The 16454-nt window shown below is 56.9% G+C and overlaps 1 protein-coding gene across 1 annotated transcript; it reads left to right on the top strand.

The window, feature by feature from the left end:
• Positions 1-20: 20 nt before the first annotated feature.
• On the top strand, positions 21-12312 carry LOC138843032 (zinc finger protein 398-like). The gene is made up of 6 exons (XM_070071349.1): positions 21-290; positions 1982-2335; positions 2784-2892; positions 4449-4553; positions 8044-8160; positions 9015-12312. The coding sequence occupies exons 1-6, from the start codon at positions 267-269 to the stop codon at positions 10148-10150; spliced, it is 1845 nt and encodes a 614-aa protein (XP_069927450.1). The 5' UTR covers positions 21-266; the 3' UTR covers positions 10151-12312.
• Positions 12313-16454: the final 4142 nt, after the last annotated feature.

The raw sequence follows: 16454 nt of genomic DNA, 5'->3' as shown, positions 1-16454 counted from the left end.
GTTTCGGGCCGCAGGGACCAGCTGAGCGCGGGGCAGGGGCAGGGCTTTCCAGGGCGGCCAATGGGGACCCGAGTCCGGGCTGCCCGCTGCCGAGCGCTGTGGCTCAGCGTGCCCGCCAGGGGTGGGTCTCGGCTGTCTCTGCACTCCCTGAGCATCCCTGAGCACCCAGCCCAGTCGGTGTGCAGAAGGGTGGGCCGAGGCCTCCCGCAGAGAGGACCGCGCGGCGGCGCCTGCAACTCCCGAGGCCGGCGGACAGTGCTGGGGCCATGGCCGAGGCGGCTCCGGCTCCGGTAAGGGAGGATGAGCTCCCCGGGAGGATGTCTTGGAAGAGGGAGGAAGATGAGACTACGGAGGGACGTGCCTTCCTGACAAGCACGGAATAAGGCCCTGGGGACGCAGCCATAAAATAAAGTGTCGAGGTGCATGCCGCCCTGCCGTCTCGTGGAATATGGGCTCTGCTCTGATTGCCCGGGGTGGGGGTGGAGGTGGGGGAGGGCTGTGGACGTCGTCCAAAGACCGCCCACGCGCCTCTTCCTGAACGGTCCTTTGGGCCCACCCTACACTCCCCCCGGTGGGGATCTCCGAATTCCCCAGGAAGCCCTTTCTGCGGCAGCTGAGGGAGGGGCAGATGCAGGTGTGACCGAGGCCACCCCCACCACAAGAGCCAGCCCTCCGCAGGTGGAGGGGCTGTCTCCGCGCGCAAACAGAAACTGCTTCACCGTAGTTTTAGGTCCATTCCTGGATGCCGGATCTGAGGCAGGGCATTGCAGGAGGCCAGGGACGTGCATCCCCGGCCGTATCCGTCTCCTGCAGCCTACACTTTGCCGCAGGGGTCAGTGGCCTGCCTTGGGGCGCAGAGAAGAGAGGCCGCAGGGGCAAGTGTCTGGTGACCAGTGCCTAGTATGAGTGGGCCGTTTCGCGGAGTGCTGTTTGGAAGGAGGCTTTGGGGAACTCCATTGTACAGAGTGCACTAGTCAGTCTTTGGTTCCTGACACGTCTGCTCATTAATCCATTTATATTTGCTTGAAAAAGCATAGTAGGTGCTAGTGTTGCATACCCCAAGTGCTTCCCATTCTTCTAGTGCATTTCATTCACGTAGTCACTAAGGCAGTAGTGACAGACTCTGAAGTTGCGGAGGATTTGCATGGCGGGGTGGGCGTGAATGGGGGTTCTCAGACTTCCATTTTTGGCAGTGTCCCACTGAGACCCTCCTGTTGTTTTTTTTTTTTTTTTCATTTTATTTCATTATTTCTAAGACTACATGGTACATTTTCCAACTCCCGTGAGTGGGGTATTCTCTGAAATAGTCCCTTGTTCTGATTACTGTAAGGTGCTGGTTTTTAGCTTTGGCCTGTTTCTGGCAACAAAGACCTGGCATCCAAGTGGAGGCCATGCTGGGGCTGGTTGACAAAGCACCGAGGTCTTGGGGACCCGGGATCTCAGATGGGACAGGAAGTCACCAAGCAGTGGACGTCAGGGCAGAAATACCACAGCGATCTTTGAGGGCAGAACAACGGGGCCTTGCTCGTCTCTGTGCTCAGTAACTGGGGGTTTGCGCTATAGGAAGGTGGGCACTGAGCTGGCTGCCTGGGCTGTTTTCCGGTTTCTCACTCACTCCTTGCCTGCTCTTGGTGAGCCGTGTCCCCGGGGAAAGGAAACGTGGCTGGTCAAGTCATTGGCTGCACTAATCCGACTATGGAGTGGTAGAACTGGGATTCAGGTCTGCTAGGCTCTCTGTCCACTTTGCGTGGTAATCGTTTGCCATTTCATTTTCCACTGTTCCTTGCTTGGTTTAAGATTCTTCTGCAGGGGCCACCTCTGTGGGGTCCAGGACCTGCCGCCTTTGTGGGTCAAGGGATCTGACCAGAAAGGACTTCTAGCAACCAGAAGTTCTCCCCAGACAGAGGACCCTGACCTTCTTGTAGCTAGGATGGCTCTGGGCACCTCTCCTAGTGGCTCACCCGCTGCTGTCTTGTTGCAGGACTGGCATTTGGGAACTGACTTCCAGCGAGAGGCCCGGGTCCAGTGCACAGAGATTTCCCTTCTGGCCGTCTTGGCTGCTGTTCAGGCCGTAGAGAAGAAGATGGAGTCCCAGGCTGCCCGGCTGCAGAGTCTGGAGGGGCGCGCAGGCACAGCCGAGAAGAAGCTGGCCGACTGCGAGAAGACGGCCGTGGAGTTCGGCAGCCAGCTGGAGGGCAAGTGGGCCGTGCTGGGCACCCTGCTGCAGGAGTACGGGCTGCTGCAGCGGCGCCTGGAGAACGTGGAGAACCTGCTGCGCAACAGGAACTTCTGGGTGCTGCGGCTGCCCCCGGGCAGCAAGGGGGAGGCCCCCAAGGTACAGGAGCTGCGTGTGGGGGAAGAGGACCCACTGGGACTCACAGTGGAAGGGGACTCCTGGCCCTCTTGGCACCTAACGCTCGTCACCGTTGACTTTGAAGGGCTTGGGAAATGTCAGAGGAAAAGGGTGACCCGGGAAAGATGTCTGTCTGTCTGTCTGTCTGGGATGTGGTTGGCCAGTGGTTGTAGCTCTCATGCCCAAATGACCCTTGGGAGTGAGGGTGGGATCAAGGTAAGGGAAATCAGCCGAAAGCCCCTCCACAAAGCCCACGTGGAGGACACGGGTATGTGTGTAGCCGGGAGAGGGAGGAGAACCAGGAACCCTGACCCTGAATCCCCTGGCTCCTCCCCTTTCCTGAAGTGGGCTTGGCCAGAGGGGAAGAGAAAATACCTTAGCTGGTGTTAGTTCTCTGAGTGGTCGTGATGCCGATGACCTGTCCTTCCAGGCACCCCTGACTTCCGAAGAGGTGGCCGCCGAGTGCTCGGAGCAGCAGCGGGGCGGCACGGCAGCGTGGCAGGAGGCGCTCGGCCGGCACGTGGTGTCAGGGAACCCGGGTAAGAGGCCGGCCCCTGCGGGCTCCCACGCCTGGCCTTCATTCCCTTATTCAGTCACAGGAGCCCACTGAGGTCGCTGACCAGCCCTCCGTCTGCCGGCAGGTGGAAGGTACCTGAATTCCCGTTTTTGGGTCTTGTGAAGTGAAGTGCAGAGGGGTTAAATGACTCGTCCAGGTCTCGTGGGGGCCACCTGGAAGTTGGGGTCTGCTCCTCACCGTCCTGCCTTTCCTGTGACGCCAGAGGTGGCTCCTGCCCACACTCTGTCTGCCGCTCGCTCACTTCTAGTAAGCTGGGACCTCCCCGCCTCGGTCTTTGCACGTCGGGCACGCGCAGGGCTGTGCCCTGCATACTACAAGGTCTCAAGAAACCCCTCCCACCAAAGGAGGATTGACTGTGGCTGTGCTTTTCAGGGAGCCCTAGGTCCAGAGAATCAGGGCCGGCCTGGAACACTCAGAACTTGATAAGTCTTGGATATTTATTTTAGAGGTAGAGTTACAGACAGTGAGAAGGAAAGACGGAGAGAAAGGTCTTCCTTCTGTTGGTTCACTCCCCAAATGGCTGCAACGGCCGGAGCTACGCCGATCTGAAGCCAGGAGCCAGGAGCCAGGAGCTTCTTCCGGGTCTCCCATGCGGGTGCAGGGGTCCAAGGACTTGGGCCATCCTCCACTGCCTTCCTGGGCCACAGCAGAGAGCTGGACTGGAAGAGGAGCAGCCGGGACTAGAACCAGCACCACAGGCAGAGGATTAACCTATTGTGCCATGGCACTGGCCCCTGTGTTTTTTTTTTGTTTGTTTGTTTAACATGTATTTATTTATTTGAAAGAGTTACAGAGGGAGAGGGAGAACGAGAGAGAATGAGAGAGAGAGAGAGAGAGAGATCCTCTATCTACTGGTTCGCTCCTCAAATGGCTGTAATAGCTGGAGCTTGGCCAGGCTGAGGCCAGCAGCCAGGAGCTTCTTCCGGGTCTCCCACATAGGGGCAGGGGCCCAAGGACTTGGGCCATCCTCTGCTGCTTTCCCAGGCACATTAGCAGGGAGCTGGATCAGAAGTGGAGCATCTGGGACCCGAATCAGTGCCCTCCTGGGATGCTGACTCTGCAGGCGGAGGCTTAACCTTCCACACCACAGCGCCAGCCCTAGTCCTGGAGTTTTCTGGCTGCCCCCACTCCCATCCTAGCCTGCTTGCACCCCCAAATACTCGCTCTGCTTTGGGAAGGTGAGCAGCTGGCCTTTGGTCCGCTCCCTCCCATCCTTGAAAGGCTGAGCCCCAGAGCCATGTGCCTTGCTTCCCTTGGCCAGGCTGCAAAGGTTCTTCTTCCACAAGATGATCCCAGCATGCTGTGGGGGAGGTGGAGAGGGAGGGAGGGTGCCCACCCACCCTCAGGGAGGCCGGGATAACCTGGGGAAGGAAGGCAGCAGGAGGCTTGACCACTGACGCCCCATCCTGGGCCTCAGTTTCCCCATCCTGCGCTCTGTGCTCCCGGAAGACCGTGAAGGGGTGCAGGCCCTGCGCCGGGCTTGCAGAGGATGGCCTGCCATTGTCTTGTTCTCCCCAGACCCGGCCACCAGCAAGCTGCTGCTCCTGAGCCCGCTGGACGGTGGAGATGAGGCAGGCGGCTGCAGCCTGCCCAGGGCAGAGGGATGTGTGCGGCCTGGCACTGGTGAGTCCCTCGGCGGGTGGGCCGGTGCTTCTTGCCTTTACCTGGGGTCAGAAGTCCCCGCGGGCTCGCAGAGGCAGGGAGAGTGAGCTGTTGGGGCTGCCTCGGCCACTTCCTGCATTGTAGCCTGGAGCCCTCCGAGGGGCCCCTCTGGGAGCTTGGGGAGGGCATAGCGGCAAGCGTCTGAGAGTGGGAGCCCGGGAAGGGTCCCCAGGGAGGGGTGGGGGCGCGGCTGCCCACTCCAGACCTTCCCTGAGCTCTCTCTGTCCCCACGGCCCGGCAGCTGCTGTCCTGGATCGGCCTTGTTCCGCAGGCTGATTCCTTCTTCCACCTCTAGGCTGTGCTCTCCTGATGGCGCCAGCAGCTTAGCTAGACTTTCTCCCTCAGCTCCTAACCCGTGCCTGGCGCAGACCAGGATGAAAAATAATGAGTCCGTTCAGGAGCTCGGTTTCATCTTTCAAATAGTAGCATTGCATCAGACGCAATTTTCAAAGCTTTTCCTTTTAAAGGTCACTTAGGTGTCAGATGACGCCTGGACACGCATAACAAAGGGGAGAGGGCAGCAGCACCCCTGGGGCACTAAGGGTCAGGCCTTGCCTCTCTTGAAGTGCAGGCCTTGGAGTAGGTGTGCTCAGTCCTAGGGAGTCTGGAGCCAGGAGGACGGCGGAGTATTGACGAGGACAGTGACCCTTTCCAGGCACTGCAGCCACACTCTGGCCACCCAGCCAGGTCCCCACAGCGGGCAGGGGTAGCACTGGGGCTGCGTCAGAAGCTGCGGTCACCACGCACTTCCCAGGGGGCAACAACTCTCAGGCAGATGCAGAAGCAGGGCCTGACTGGGGTGCCTGGGGCCAGAAGCCGCCGGCAGGGAATGAGTCTCAGGTAAGCTCTGGGAGGGGGAGAAGGGGGCTTCCGCAGGGTTCGGGGCCGCCCCATGGGCTAGGTTGTCCTCCCTCTTTGAGCAGAAATCATTTTGTATTCCACCTTCTGCAAGCTTTTCCCGATGCCTCAGGAGAGAACTTCGCTTCCTCCCTGTGCACCTGCTGCTGGGCCCCCGCGTGTGTGGGTGCCAGACAACTTTATTTGCTGGGAGTGTCCCCAGGCAGGCACCTCCAGGGAAAGGTGGAAACTGGGGCCCACAGCCAGCGGGCCTGCCCCGGCAGTCCTGTGTTCTGGCCCGCTCCTCAGGTGCTTCTGGTGCGGTCAGTTTGAGAACAAAGCTTCCAGGTTCCCTTTGAACAGGGACCGACTGGCCTCGAACCTTTGCAAATAACTGTGTTCTGACGGTGCGGATGGATCATGCAAGTGTGTTCGGACGTGAATACGTCCTCACTAAGCAATGCAGACGGTAAAGACAGCCAGAAAAGGTTCTCTCTACTGCCCCTGTCTCCTCCCCAGGGCAGCTGCTATGATCACTGTGGCGTGGGGCTGCAGGGTTTCCCATGCATGCTGGCGCTGCATGATAGGGACTTGGTTGTAGGGCCCTGGCTGACTGTGGAGCCAGCTGGCGCATGGCGGCCAGGCACATGGGTCTGGGCTGGCGTCTTCTCAGCGTCGCTGTGTCAAGGTGCCCCGTGTACGACAGAAGGAATGAGCTGTGTTCCTGGGTCCCAGAGCACAGTGCTAGCCCCAGTGTTGAGCGGTGTGTGTGACTGGTAGAGGGCATCGCTGAGAGTGGTCTCTGCTCATTCATTTGTTTAACAGAAATCACACCTACCCTGTGTCAAGTGCGGGGCAGGAAGGAGAAGCAAAATGATTGCCTATTCTTTTCTTCTCTTTTTTAAAAAGTTATAAATTTGTTTGAAAAGCAGAGTTAGAGAGAGAGGGAGAGAGAAAGAGATGTCTTCCATCCGCTGATTCACTCCTCAATGACCAGGGCTGGGCCAGCCCAAAGCCAGGAGCTAAGGGCTTCTTCTGGGTCTCCCCCATGGGTGGCAGGAGCCCAAAGACTTGGACCACCTTCCACTGCTTTCCCAGGCCATAGCAGAGAGCTGGATTGGAAGAGGAGCAGCCAGGACTAGAACCGGTGCCAATACAGGATTTTGGCATCACAGGCAGTGGCTTCACCCACTAGGCCACAACACCGGCCCTGCGTATTCTTTTTTAAAAGTTTACTTATTTGTATTTATTTGAAAGGCAGAGCGATTATCTATCTATTTATCTTCCTGTCTTCCACCTGCTGGTTCACTCCTCAAATGCCCGCAGACCACAGCCAGGAGCCGCAAACTCCATCCAGAATCTCCCACGTGGGTGGCAGAGGCCCACGTCCTTGAGCCATTGTCCACTGCTTCCCAGGATGCACAGCAGCAGGAAGCTGCATCAGAAGCAGAGGCAGGACTTGCCCGGGCACTGTGCTGTGGGGTGCAGGCATCCCAGGTGGCAGCTTCACCCACCGAGCCACACGCCCACCCCCGCTGCTAGCTGCTCAGACCGACCTTGGAGACCGGCATGGATTGGTGAAGCCGCTCAGGTCTGAAGGGCGCCTGGCCAGGGCACTGTGTAATGGAGGACAGGGGTTGTATCATAGGCTGTGGGACAATGGAAACAGCAGAACAGCAGCTCAGCCAAGACAGTGGGTGCCTTCTTTCTCCGGCCAGAGCTTGTTTGGCAGCTCTCAGGGTCACAGACCCAGGCTCCTCTGGCGCGTTCTGCCTTGTGACCATGGTTCAATGTCTAGCCAGTAAGGAGGGAGCAAGAGGGGACAAGGGGGAGAAGGGGGCCTGCTCCTTTAAGGATGACATGCTTATTTCTGATTTTTTTTTAAAGGCTTATTATTTTACTCAAAAGAGTTACAGAGAGGCAGAGAGAGAGGTGTCTTCCATCCACTGGTTCACTCCCCAGATGGCCACAATGGCCGGAGCTGCGCCGATCCAAAGCCAGGAGCCAGGAGCTTTTTCTGGGTCTTCCACATGGGTGCAGAGGCCCAAGGGCTTTGGTCATCTTCTACTGGTTTCCCAGGCCATAGCAGAGCTGGATAGAAAGTGGAGCAGCCGGGACTTGAACCAGCACCCATATGGGATGCCGGCACTGCAGATGGCAGCTTTACCTGCTACACCAGAGTGCCGGCCCCTGTTTTGGCCGTTTGATGAAGAAGCTGAGGCACAGGTGGCTAAGTAACTTGTCAGAGGTCACGGGGCTGGGAGAGGCAGCGCTCCTTGCATCCATTAGTTAGAACCAGCCCCACGCACACCTGCTTGCTGGGGAGGCCTGGAAGCAGGGGGCGCCCATGCAGGAGCTCGGGGCATCAGGAGCCCGCTGGCCATCTCGGGACAGCTCACAGCCTGTCTCGTGCAGGCTGGGCTCCCCCAGCTCTCCCGACTCCCCACTGCCACACCATGCATCCGTGTTGTCAGAAATCCCAGTATCTGCCCTGCCTTTGCTGGGACTGCGCTGCTGTCCGTGTGCCTGGTGGTGTCTGGTCGCAGGCTGACGTGGCAGGGGAGAGACGCCTGGGACAGCTGCTGCCCTCAGGGCCCCCTCCTTTCTCCCTCAGAAGCAGGCCTGCTGGAGTGTGCACCAGGACTTCTGCCCTGGATCAAACAAGAGGAAGAGGCACACGGGAGGAAGCCGCAGGTTCCGCAGGGGATGGCTACTGCGCACCTGTGCTCAGGTAAGGCTGCCTGCCTGGCCTTAGGAGACAGCTGGTCCCCTGCAGGGCCCTGTCCTGCGCGAGTGCCCCAAAGAGGCCCACTGCCTCCTACGTTTGCTGTGTGGCGTCCTCCCAGTCAGCTGCATGAAATTATTCCCCTTTTATTCCAAAAACCTTTTCCTGGCTTCATTTTTCCCTAGTGTAACCAGCACAGTACACAAGACACAGGTGCCCCCCGCCCCCCGTCAAAGGCCTTTGCAGCTGGGAGCGAGACTGGCGCAGTCAGTGTCAAGGACGTGCACAGGATACCCGTGTGACTTACACGCCTGTATTTTTCTACAGTGCATGCATGCATGCAAAAGCCTGCGCAAAGGAACCTAGTTCTAGAGCCACAAAGCCCTTTGAACGTCTCCAGAAAGTCACGGGCAGTGTGCACGTGCGCTTACTCTGTGCACACAGCAGGAGGCATCCGTGGTTAAGCTGCGGTGGAAGGAAGGGCTGTCTCACGGCCACGTGTGGCACACACAAAGGTGCTGTCGGGAGGAACGTCACCGCAGTGCACTTCGGGCAGTAGACATGAGAGGGGTTTCTAGCCTGGCGGGGGGCAGAGAGGAGCCCAGAGGTGTTCTCTGGAGTAGACCCTTGAGTCTCGGGATGAGCAGGGCGATGGGGCGACGTGTGGAGTGGCGCAGGGCACGCCCCTGGTGGCAGCAGGTGGGACCATGTAGACTGGGGCCACAGAGAGGGCCTCTGGTGACAAGTTGTCCCCAAGCCTTGGCCTTCAGATGCCAGGAAAGCAAGCGGTCAGAGTGCCCGGCTCCGGAGCCGATGGCTCAGGGACTCACTGGCTGTGCTTGTCTGTGTCCCTTCCACAGAGACCTGGCTGCTCAGCAGAGAGAAGAGGAGCCTGGAGGAGGAGCCCCAGGGGCCAGGGCCAGCCTGGGCAGCTGAGGGGGCGCCTGGCAAGGAGCGCTCTGCGGGGCTCACCTGTGGGAATCTGCTTCCTGCCCCCAGCAAGAGGGAGGTGGCCTCCCTGCCTCCAGGTCCCCAGAGCCAGGCTGTGCCAGCTGCTGGGGTCACAGAGCCGTGCTCTCCCTGTGCGGAGTGTGGACAGGGCCTTGACCAGGAGGAGCTTGGTGCACAGCATGCGCGAGCCCACCCTGGTCCTCAGCCCTTGGCCTGCGCTCAGTGTCCCCAGAGCTTGGCACAGCAGGCCACCCTCACCAGCCGCCGGCGGCCCGCGCACAGGACCCAGCGCACCTACACCTGTGCCCAGTGCGGCAAAAGCTTCGTGCACCAGTCCACGCTCACCACACACTACCGCACGCACACCGGCGAGAAGCCCTACGAGTGCGCCGAGTGCGCCAAGCGCTTCGGCCGCCTGTCCACGCTGCTGGAGCACCGGCGCACGCACACGGGCGAGAAGCCCTTCCCTTGCGCGCAGTGCGGCCGCCGCTTCGGCCGCCTGTCCACCCTGGTGGAGCACCGGCGCACGCACACGGGCGAGAAGCCCTTCCCCTGTGCCCAGTGCGACAAGCGCTTCACGCGCCTGGCCAACCTGACCGTGCACCAGAGCGTGCACGCGGGGGAGCGTGCCTTCCAGTGCGCCCAGTGCGGCACGCGCTTCACGCACAAGCCCAGCTTCCTGCGGCACCTGCGCGGCCACTCGCGAGAGAAGCGCTATCCCTGTGGCCAGTGTGGCAAGAGCTTTACCTGTCGTTCCTGGCTGCTACGCCACCAGGGCAGCCATGCCAGCCAGGCCACTCCTTCCTGTGTGGCTTGCGACAGGGGCTCCCCAAGCCCTGAGCCATCCAGGAGCCTCCTCCAAGGTGCAGTATGGGGGAGGCCCGCCTGCGACCCGGCAGCCGCAGCCGGGTCTGAGGGTGCCCTGACCGGGTGTGACCCCAGGGTGTGCCGGGGAGGCAGGCGACTGAGTGACAGGGGTCAGGAAGGTGTGGGGGTGTCCTCGTGCAGTTCGCTGTCTCCTGTGAAGATGGAGAATGCAGGGTAGCGCCCAGAGATCTCTGACGGGGCCAGGGAGGGCTCAGGGGCCACTGGCGTCCTGGACTCCAAGCCGACCTTATCTAAGGACACTTGGCTGGCTCAGGGCGTCCTGTGCAGGATGCCGCCACTTCGCCAAGAAGGACAGGGCTCCCAGGGGCTGCAGGGCCGGCAGAGGGCCCAAGGGGCTTCTTGCTGCAGGGGTCGTGTGTGGAGGCAGGGCTGAGGTGGAGGGAGTCGTCCCAGTCGGGCCTCACTAGAGCTGGCCAGGGGGAGAGCTCGCTTGTGCCTTGTTCCATAAGGAAGTGACTGGGGAAATGGCGGTGACTCAGTTCTTTGAAGGGGCGGAGGGCCTGCTTGCACCCTTTGCCATACCCCCTGCTGCCCGCTGATAACCAAGCAGAGTCCACTGTCCTTCCTGGGGGGGTGGGAGGCCCAGGGCAGTCCAGCCTCCCGTTTCATAAACTCAGCCACGTGGCCCTCGGGCTCGAATCCAAGAGCCGTGGAGTTGTCACGGGATTCACATGGGGGCTTTCTGTGACTCCCCACTGCCTCGGAGAGGCCTGGGCTGGCCGTGGCCCTGTGCTCGTCAGCAGTTATCTCGGCTGCCGACGTAAGACACTGCCCTCTTGGCCTACAGTTTGCCTCTGAGCTGCTGGGGACAGGCAGAGGGGCCTTTCTGAAGGCCCAGGCTGTGCTGGCCACCGGGGACACCAAGCAAACCAAGGCCTGCTTCCGGGCTGGGGGCTGGGAGGGCTGTCCACTCTCAGTGGGAGGCACACACTCTCGGGGGAGGCACACAGGCCAGCAGACAGCGGGGCACGGGAGATGTTGCAGAAGCACTCAAAGTTCAGGAGGACGGGAGGAGGGACTGGAGGTGGCCCGTCCGTGGCTGAAAAGCGCCTGGAGATCCTGGTGGTGCCTGCCACCATCTCGGCGACTTCAGCCAGCGGCGCACTGTTCAGGTGGGCCCTTGGTGGTGGCTGGCAGTTTGGGTTGCAGGCCGTGTTGATAAATGGAGTTCTTGCTCAGCTGGGGCCCCGACTCCCCCCAGGACCCCTGGGAGCGCAGCGCCCCGGCTGTCGGATAATCCCCATACCCTGTCCCATGACCCTGAGTACTTGACATGTACACTTGTGTGCTTCCAAGAATTCTTGTCGCCTTGCGGAACACGGAAGCAGAAGTTCACAAGCCCCAGGAGCTGCGCGTGGGCCAGCGCGCGGCCATGCACTGCCACCCGGGCTCGCGCGTCTGCGTCGGGAGTTGGTTTCTACTGGAAGCTCTGTGACGTGCTGACAGCCTCTGTAAATAAGGACGTGTTTATGAGGAACCATCAACCTCCTCCTCCCGCCGCTGACCTGCTGGCCAGTGTTCCTGTTCGTGTTGCAGGAACTCTGACTCCAGGTTCTCTCGGTTAGCGGCAAATTACAGTTATTTCCAACTGCGTTTCCATTTTGAAGTAAAAAAAAAAAAAAAAAAAAAAAACCCAAAAAACAGACGGACAGGGTCCCAAAGGCAGGCAGAGCGCGGGAATGCTTGGAGGGTCAGCCTGTCCGTGCCCAGATGGCAGGCCTCAGCCTGCTGCCCTGGGCCGGGCATGGAGAAAGCAGCCTGTATTTGTGGAATGAATGAATAAAAGGTCTCCGTAATTGGTGCCATACCCAATTCTATTTTTCCCCCCAAAGAAACTGTTTATTTCTAATGAGTACAAATTTCATAAGCAACTTAGGAATATAGTGATTCTTCCCATCATACCCCCCGACTCCCACCCCACCTCACCTCCTCCTCCCCCATTCCCAGCCCCAGGCAAGCAAACAAAAAAACTGTTCCTCCACAGTCAAGACAAGGGCCGTTCAAGTCATTGCTTCTCAAAGTGTCAATTTCACTTCGACAGGTTTCCTTTTTGGTGCTCTGTTATCACAGATCAGGGAGAACATGTGGTATTTGTCCCTTTGGGACTGGTTTATTTCACTAAGTATGATTTTTTTCTAGATTCATCCATTTTGTTGCAAATGACTGGATTTCATTTTTTACTACTGTATAGTATTCCATAGTGTACATATTCCATAATTTCTTTATCCAGTTTTTAGTTGATGAGTATTATCCTGACTCCATGTCTTAGCTATTGTGAATTGAGCTGCAATAAACATGGGGCTGCAGATAACTCTTTTATTTGCTGATGTCAATTCCCTTGGGTGAATTCTCAGGAGTGGGATGGCTGGGTTGTATGGTAAGGTTATATTCAGATTCCTGGGGTATCTCCAAACTGTCTTCCATAGTGGCTTTACCAGTTTACATTCCCATGCCCAATTTTAATGTTGTCAATCGGATGCCAATTTTACCACTTCTCACCTTGAATAATAGTTGCTTTTACTGTATTTATTGAGTTTCAGATCCATTGATTATAAGATAAACCTTTATCTTCTATTTCACTACGCTAGGGGACAGAATGCATCATTTTGCTGTGACTCAGTTATCACTGCAATATATGTATTTTTTAAAGATTTATTTGAAAGGTACAATTACAGAAAGACAGAGAGGTCTTCCATCTGCTAGTTTACTCCCCAAATGGCCACAATAGCCGGAACTGGGCCAATCCAAAGCCAGGAGCCAGGAGCTTCTTCCATGTCACCCATGTGGATTCAGGGACCCAAGCACTTGGGCCATCTTCCACTGCTTTCTCAGCCATTAGCAGCTGGATCAGAAGTGGAACAGCTGAGACTTGAACCGGCGCCCATATGGGATAGAGGCTTCAAAGGCGGTGGCTTTACCTGCTACACCACAGTGCCGGCCCTGTCAGTGCAATCTGTTAAATGCATCCTAATTGTAGACATGTTCTTAAATTGAGAAAAATGGATATGAGGTAGATATCCTAAAGAGTGATAACTAGAGGGGCCGGCGCTGTAGCACAGTGGGTTAACGCCCTGGCCTGAAGCGCCGGCATCCCATATGGGTGCCAGTTTGAGACCTGGCTGCTTCATTTCTGATCCAGCTCTCTGCTATGGCCCGGGAAAGCAGTGGAAGATGGCCCAAGTCCTTGGGCCCTTGCACCCATGTGGGAGACCCGGAAGAAGCTCCTGGCTCCTGGCTTCAGACCTGCCCAGCTCCAGTCATTGTGACCATTTTGGGGGTGAACCAGCAGATGAAAGATCTCTCTGTCTCGCCCTCTCTCTGTCTGTAACTCTGCCTCTCAAATAAATACATAAATAAAATAATTTTTTTTACAGGCAGAGTTAGACAGTGAGAGAGAGAGAGAGAAAGGTCTTCCTTCCGTTGGTTCACCCCCCAGATGGCCACTAGAGCCGGCGCGCTGCACCAATCCGAAGCCAGGAGCCAGGTACCTCCTCCTGGTCTCCCATGCAGGAGCCCACCACTCCACAGCGCCAGCCCCCACACTGCTCTTGGATCTGGCCTCTGCCATCTGGAATCTTGTTATTTCTGTTGGCACCAGTGAGCTGAGTACATCCTGCTATCAACCCCAGGCTACAGACAAGTCACCATGAGATGACAGTGCCCCTCTTGCCCTTGTAAGTGCATCTCTGCTTTGGGGAAAGCCTTCTAGTCCTTCAAGGAGCAAAGATGTGAGCCTTACATTTTTTTTTTTTTTGAGCAGAAAGCGTGGGATTTACTGATATCTGTTCTTGTGAGGGTGAGCAGCAGGCGGAAGCAAGTACCCCTCAGAAACTCATCTCCTTCTAACCCTGCCACTCAAGGTCCCTTCCCCCACTTCCTCAATGGTTGGGTGAGTTAGATGTACAGTCTAAACTCAACAGGGCAGCTAAAGGGTGGGTTAGCCATGAATCCATTCTCACGTTCTGCTGTGGACCAACTTGTTCCCTCCTCAAACTCATGTGTGAAAGTCCCAACTTTCAATGATAATATTTGGAGATCAGGCCTTTGGGTGAGATAATTCGGTTTAGATGAGGTCCTCATAATGGGAGTAGTGCCCTTCCAGGAAGATGTGACCAGAGCTCCCTCTCTGCCACGTTTAGACGCAGTGAGAAGACAGCCAGGACCTGATGGACCGTGCTGGCACCTTGACCTCGGATTTCCAGCTCCAAAACCCTGAGAAGAAAATTTCTGTTGTGTAAGCCACCCAGTCCATGGTTTTGTTAGGGCAGCCTGAGCCAACTGGGACATACCCCACCCCCGAGAACTTTCTGATCCCTTCCTCATCGCCATGCCTTTCTAGAATTTTCACTCCATATATGATGGACCATTGCTCTGCCCAAGTTTCAAGGAGCATTTTCAGTAGATGCTTAAAACTGGTTCCAAGTCTCCTTGCAGGGGTATTGGATTCTGATCTTGGGGGAGGGTATCCTTGACAATAAATCCTCTCCTATCCAGCCTAATATCCATCTCCCCGCAATGATACAAAGCTGTATGCGTTGCTGCAATTATTCCTGGCACATTGTGTGTTGAATTGGGTCCCCAAAAAGACCTGGCCAAGTCCTAATCCCTGCACCTATGAGTATGACCTAAGTTGGAAATAAGGTTTTTGCAGATATAATTAAGATGTAAGATAATGGGGCTGGTATTGTGGTGTAGTGGGGTTGGGCCTCGTCCTGCAACCAGCCACCAGTTCAAGTTCCGGCTGCTCCGCTTCTGATCCAGTTCCCTGCTAATTCACCTGGGAAAGCAGTTGAAGATGGCCCAAGTCCTTTGGCCCCTGCACCCATGTGGGAGACATGGAAGAAGCTCCTGGCTTCTGGCTTCGGATTGGTGCAGCTCTAGCCATTGCAGCCATATGGGGAGTGAACCAGCAGATGGAAGACCTCTCTCTCTGCCTCTGTTTCTCTCTCTGTGTAACTCTGATTTTCAAATAAATAAATAAATCTTTAAAAAAAAAAAAAGCCTGGCCGACCAACACCATGATTGTGGACATCTAGCCTTGTCTGCCAAACCTAGAAGTTTCGATTTTATTGCACAGGGGCCAGTGCTGTTGGATAGTAGGTTAAGCCTCTGTTTGCAGCACCAGCATCCCGTACAGGCACTGATTCAAGTCCGGCTGCTCCACTTCCAACCCAGCTCCCTGCTGGGAAAGCAGAAGATGGCCCAAGTGCTTGGGCCCCTATACCCATTTGGGAGACAGAAGAAGCTCCTGGCTCCTGACTTCATATTGGCTCAGTTCTGGCTGTTGTGGCCATCTGGGGAGTGAACCAGCAGAAAGAAGGAAAACCTCTCTGTCTGTCACTCTGCCTTGCAAATAAATAATCCAAACACTCAGGGCCCGTGTTGCTTATTAAGTCAGCATGGGAATCCTGTTGTGCTACAGACTGCCCTCGGGCTTCAGCTCCTCTCCCACCTCAGCCAACTCCACGTGGATGAACCTTCTTGTCAGGGCAGCGCGGATTCCTTTGATCTTGCTGCCGCTTCCGCCTGGAACTCCTGCCCATCTCCCTGTTTGTTAGGTGGGCTCCTCAGAATGCAGCACCCATTTCAAACGCAGGGTATGTTATCGCCCCAGTCTCTGGCCAGCTCATGGTCGATGCTCTCTCTGGCGTGCCCACAGTACCCAGTTCACACCCTGCTATCATTTGTTGACACTCCAGGGACTTTCCTAGGCTGTTAGGTGCTGAGCCAGGAGCTGTGTGGTTATTAGGGTCAGGCACATAGTAGGCACCCACTAGATGCTTGTTAGGTGAGAGAAAGATGGCCGTCAAGGAATCTGACCGTAGGGCTGTGCATGGCTGTGGGCAGCAGAAGCCGCAGGCTGCTGGGCTGCCTTGCAGGTGCACCCCTGGGAAGGCCTTCCCTACTGTTGAGGCATGGTCCCTGGGGCCACGTGTCCTTACCCCGACTACTTTAGGAGAAGTGTCCATCCCCTCACACTATGGACACGTTCTGAGTAGGAGGGGAGCTGCTCTGACAAGCCTCACTCCTAAAATACTGATACCTCTCGTGCACCCGCTCCTTGGTGGCAACGTTTGGTCACGCACAGGCACAGAACCAAGCCAAACTGATTGGAGTCCTGCCCTAGCAATTCCAGACACAAGCCTTTTCCTCTGTGACCACCGGAGCCCAATGATGTGAGTGTACACGGATCGGAGGCAGGGTCTCAGCTGCGTGGGGAGCCCGCTTTGAAACACAAAAATTGATCCAAGAGAAAATCCGAGAAGAAAGCTGGAGGGAGTCGGAGAGCACTGGAGTTCCTGGAAGTCGAGTTCTCTGATATTTCCACTGCTGTGGCCCCAGCGAATCCCTTCTTTTATTTTACAGCAGCTGAAATCTAATCTCTGCTACTTAACCACCAGTGTTAGTGCAATGAGATTCTAAAGCTGAAATGATGCTAGTGAGAAACAGCATCCCAGCCA

Source organism: Oryctolagus cuniculus, chromosome 3, assembly GCF_964237555.1.
Source record: "Oryctolagus cuniculus chromosome 3, mOryCun1.1, whole genome shotgun sequence".
Lineage (NCBI taxonomy): Eukaryota > Metazoa > Chordata > Mammalia > Lagomorpha > Leporidae > Oryctolagus > Oryctolagus cuniculus.
Note: the sequence above shows the minus strand (reverse complement) of the source record. Positions and strands in the feature narration are given on the sequence as shown.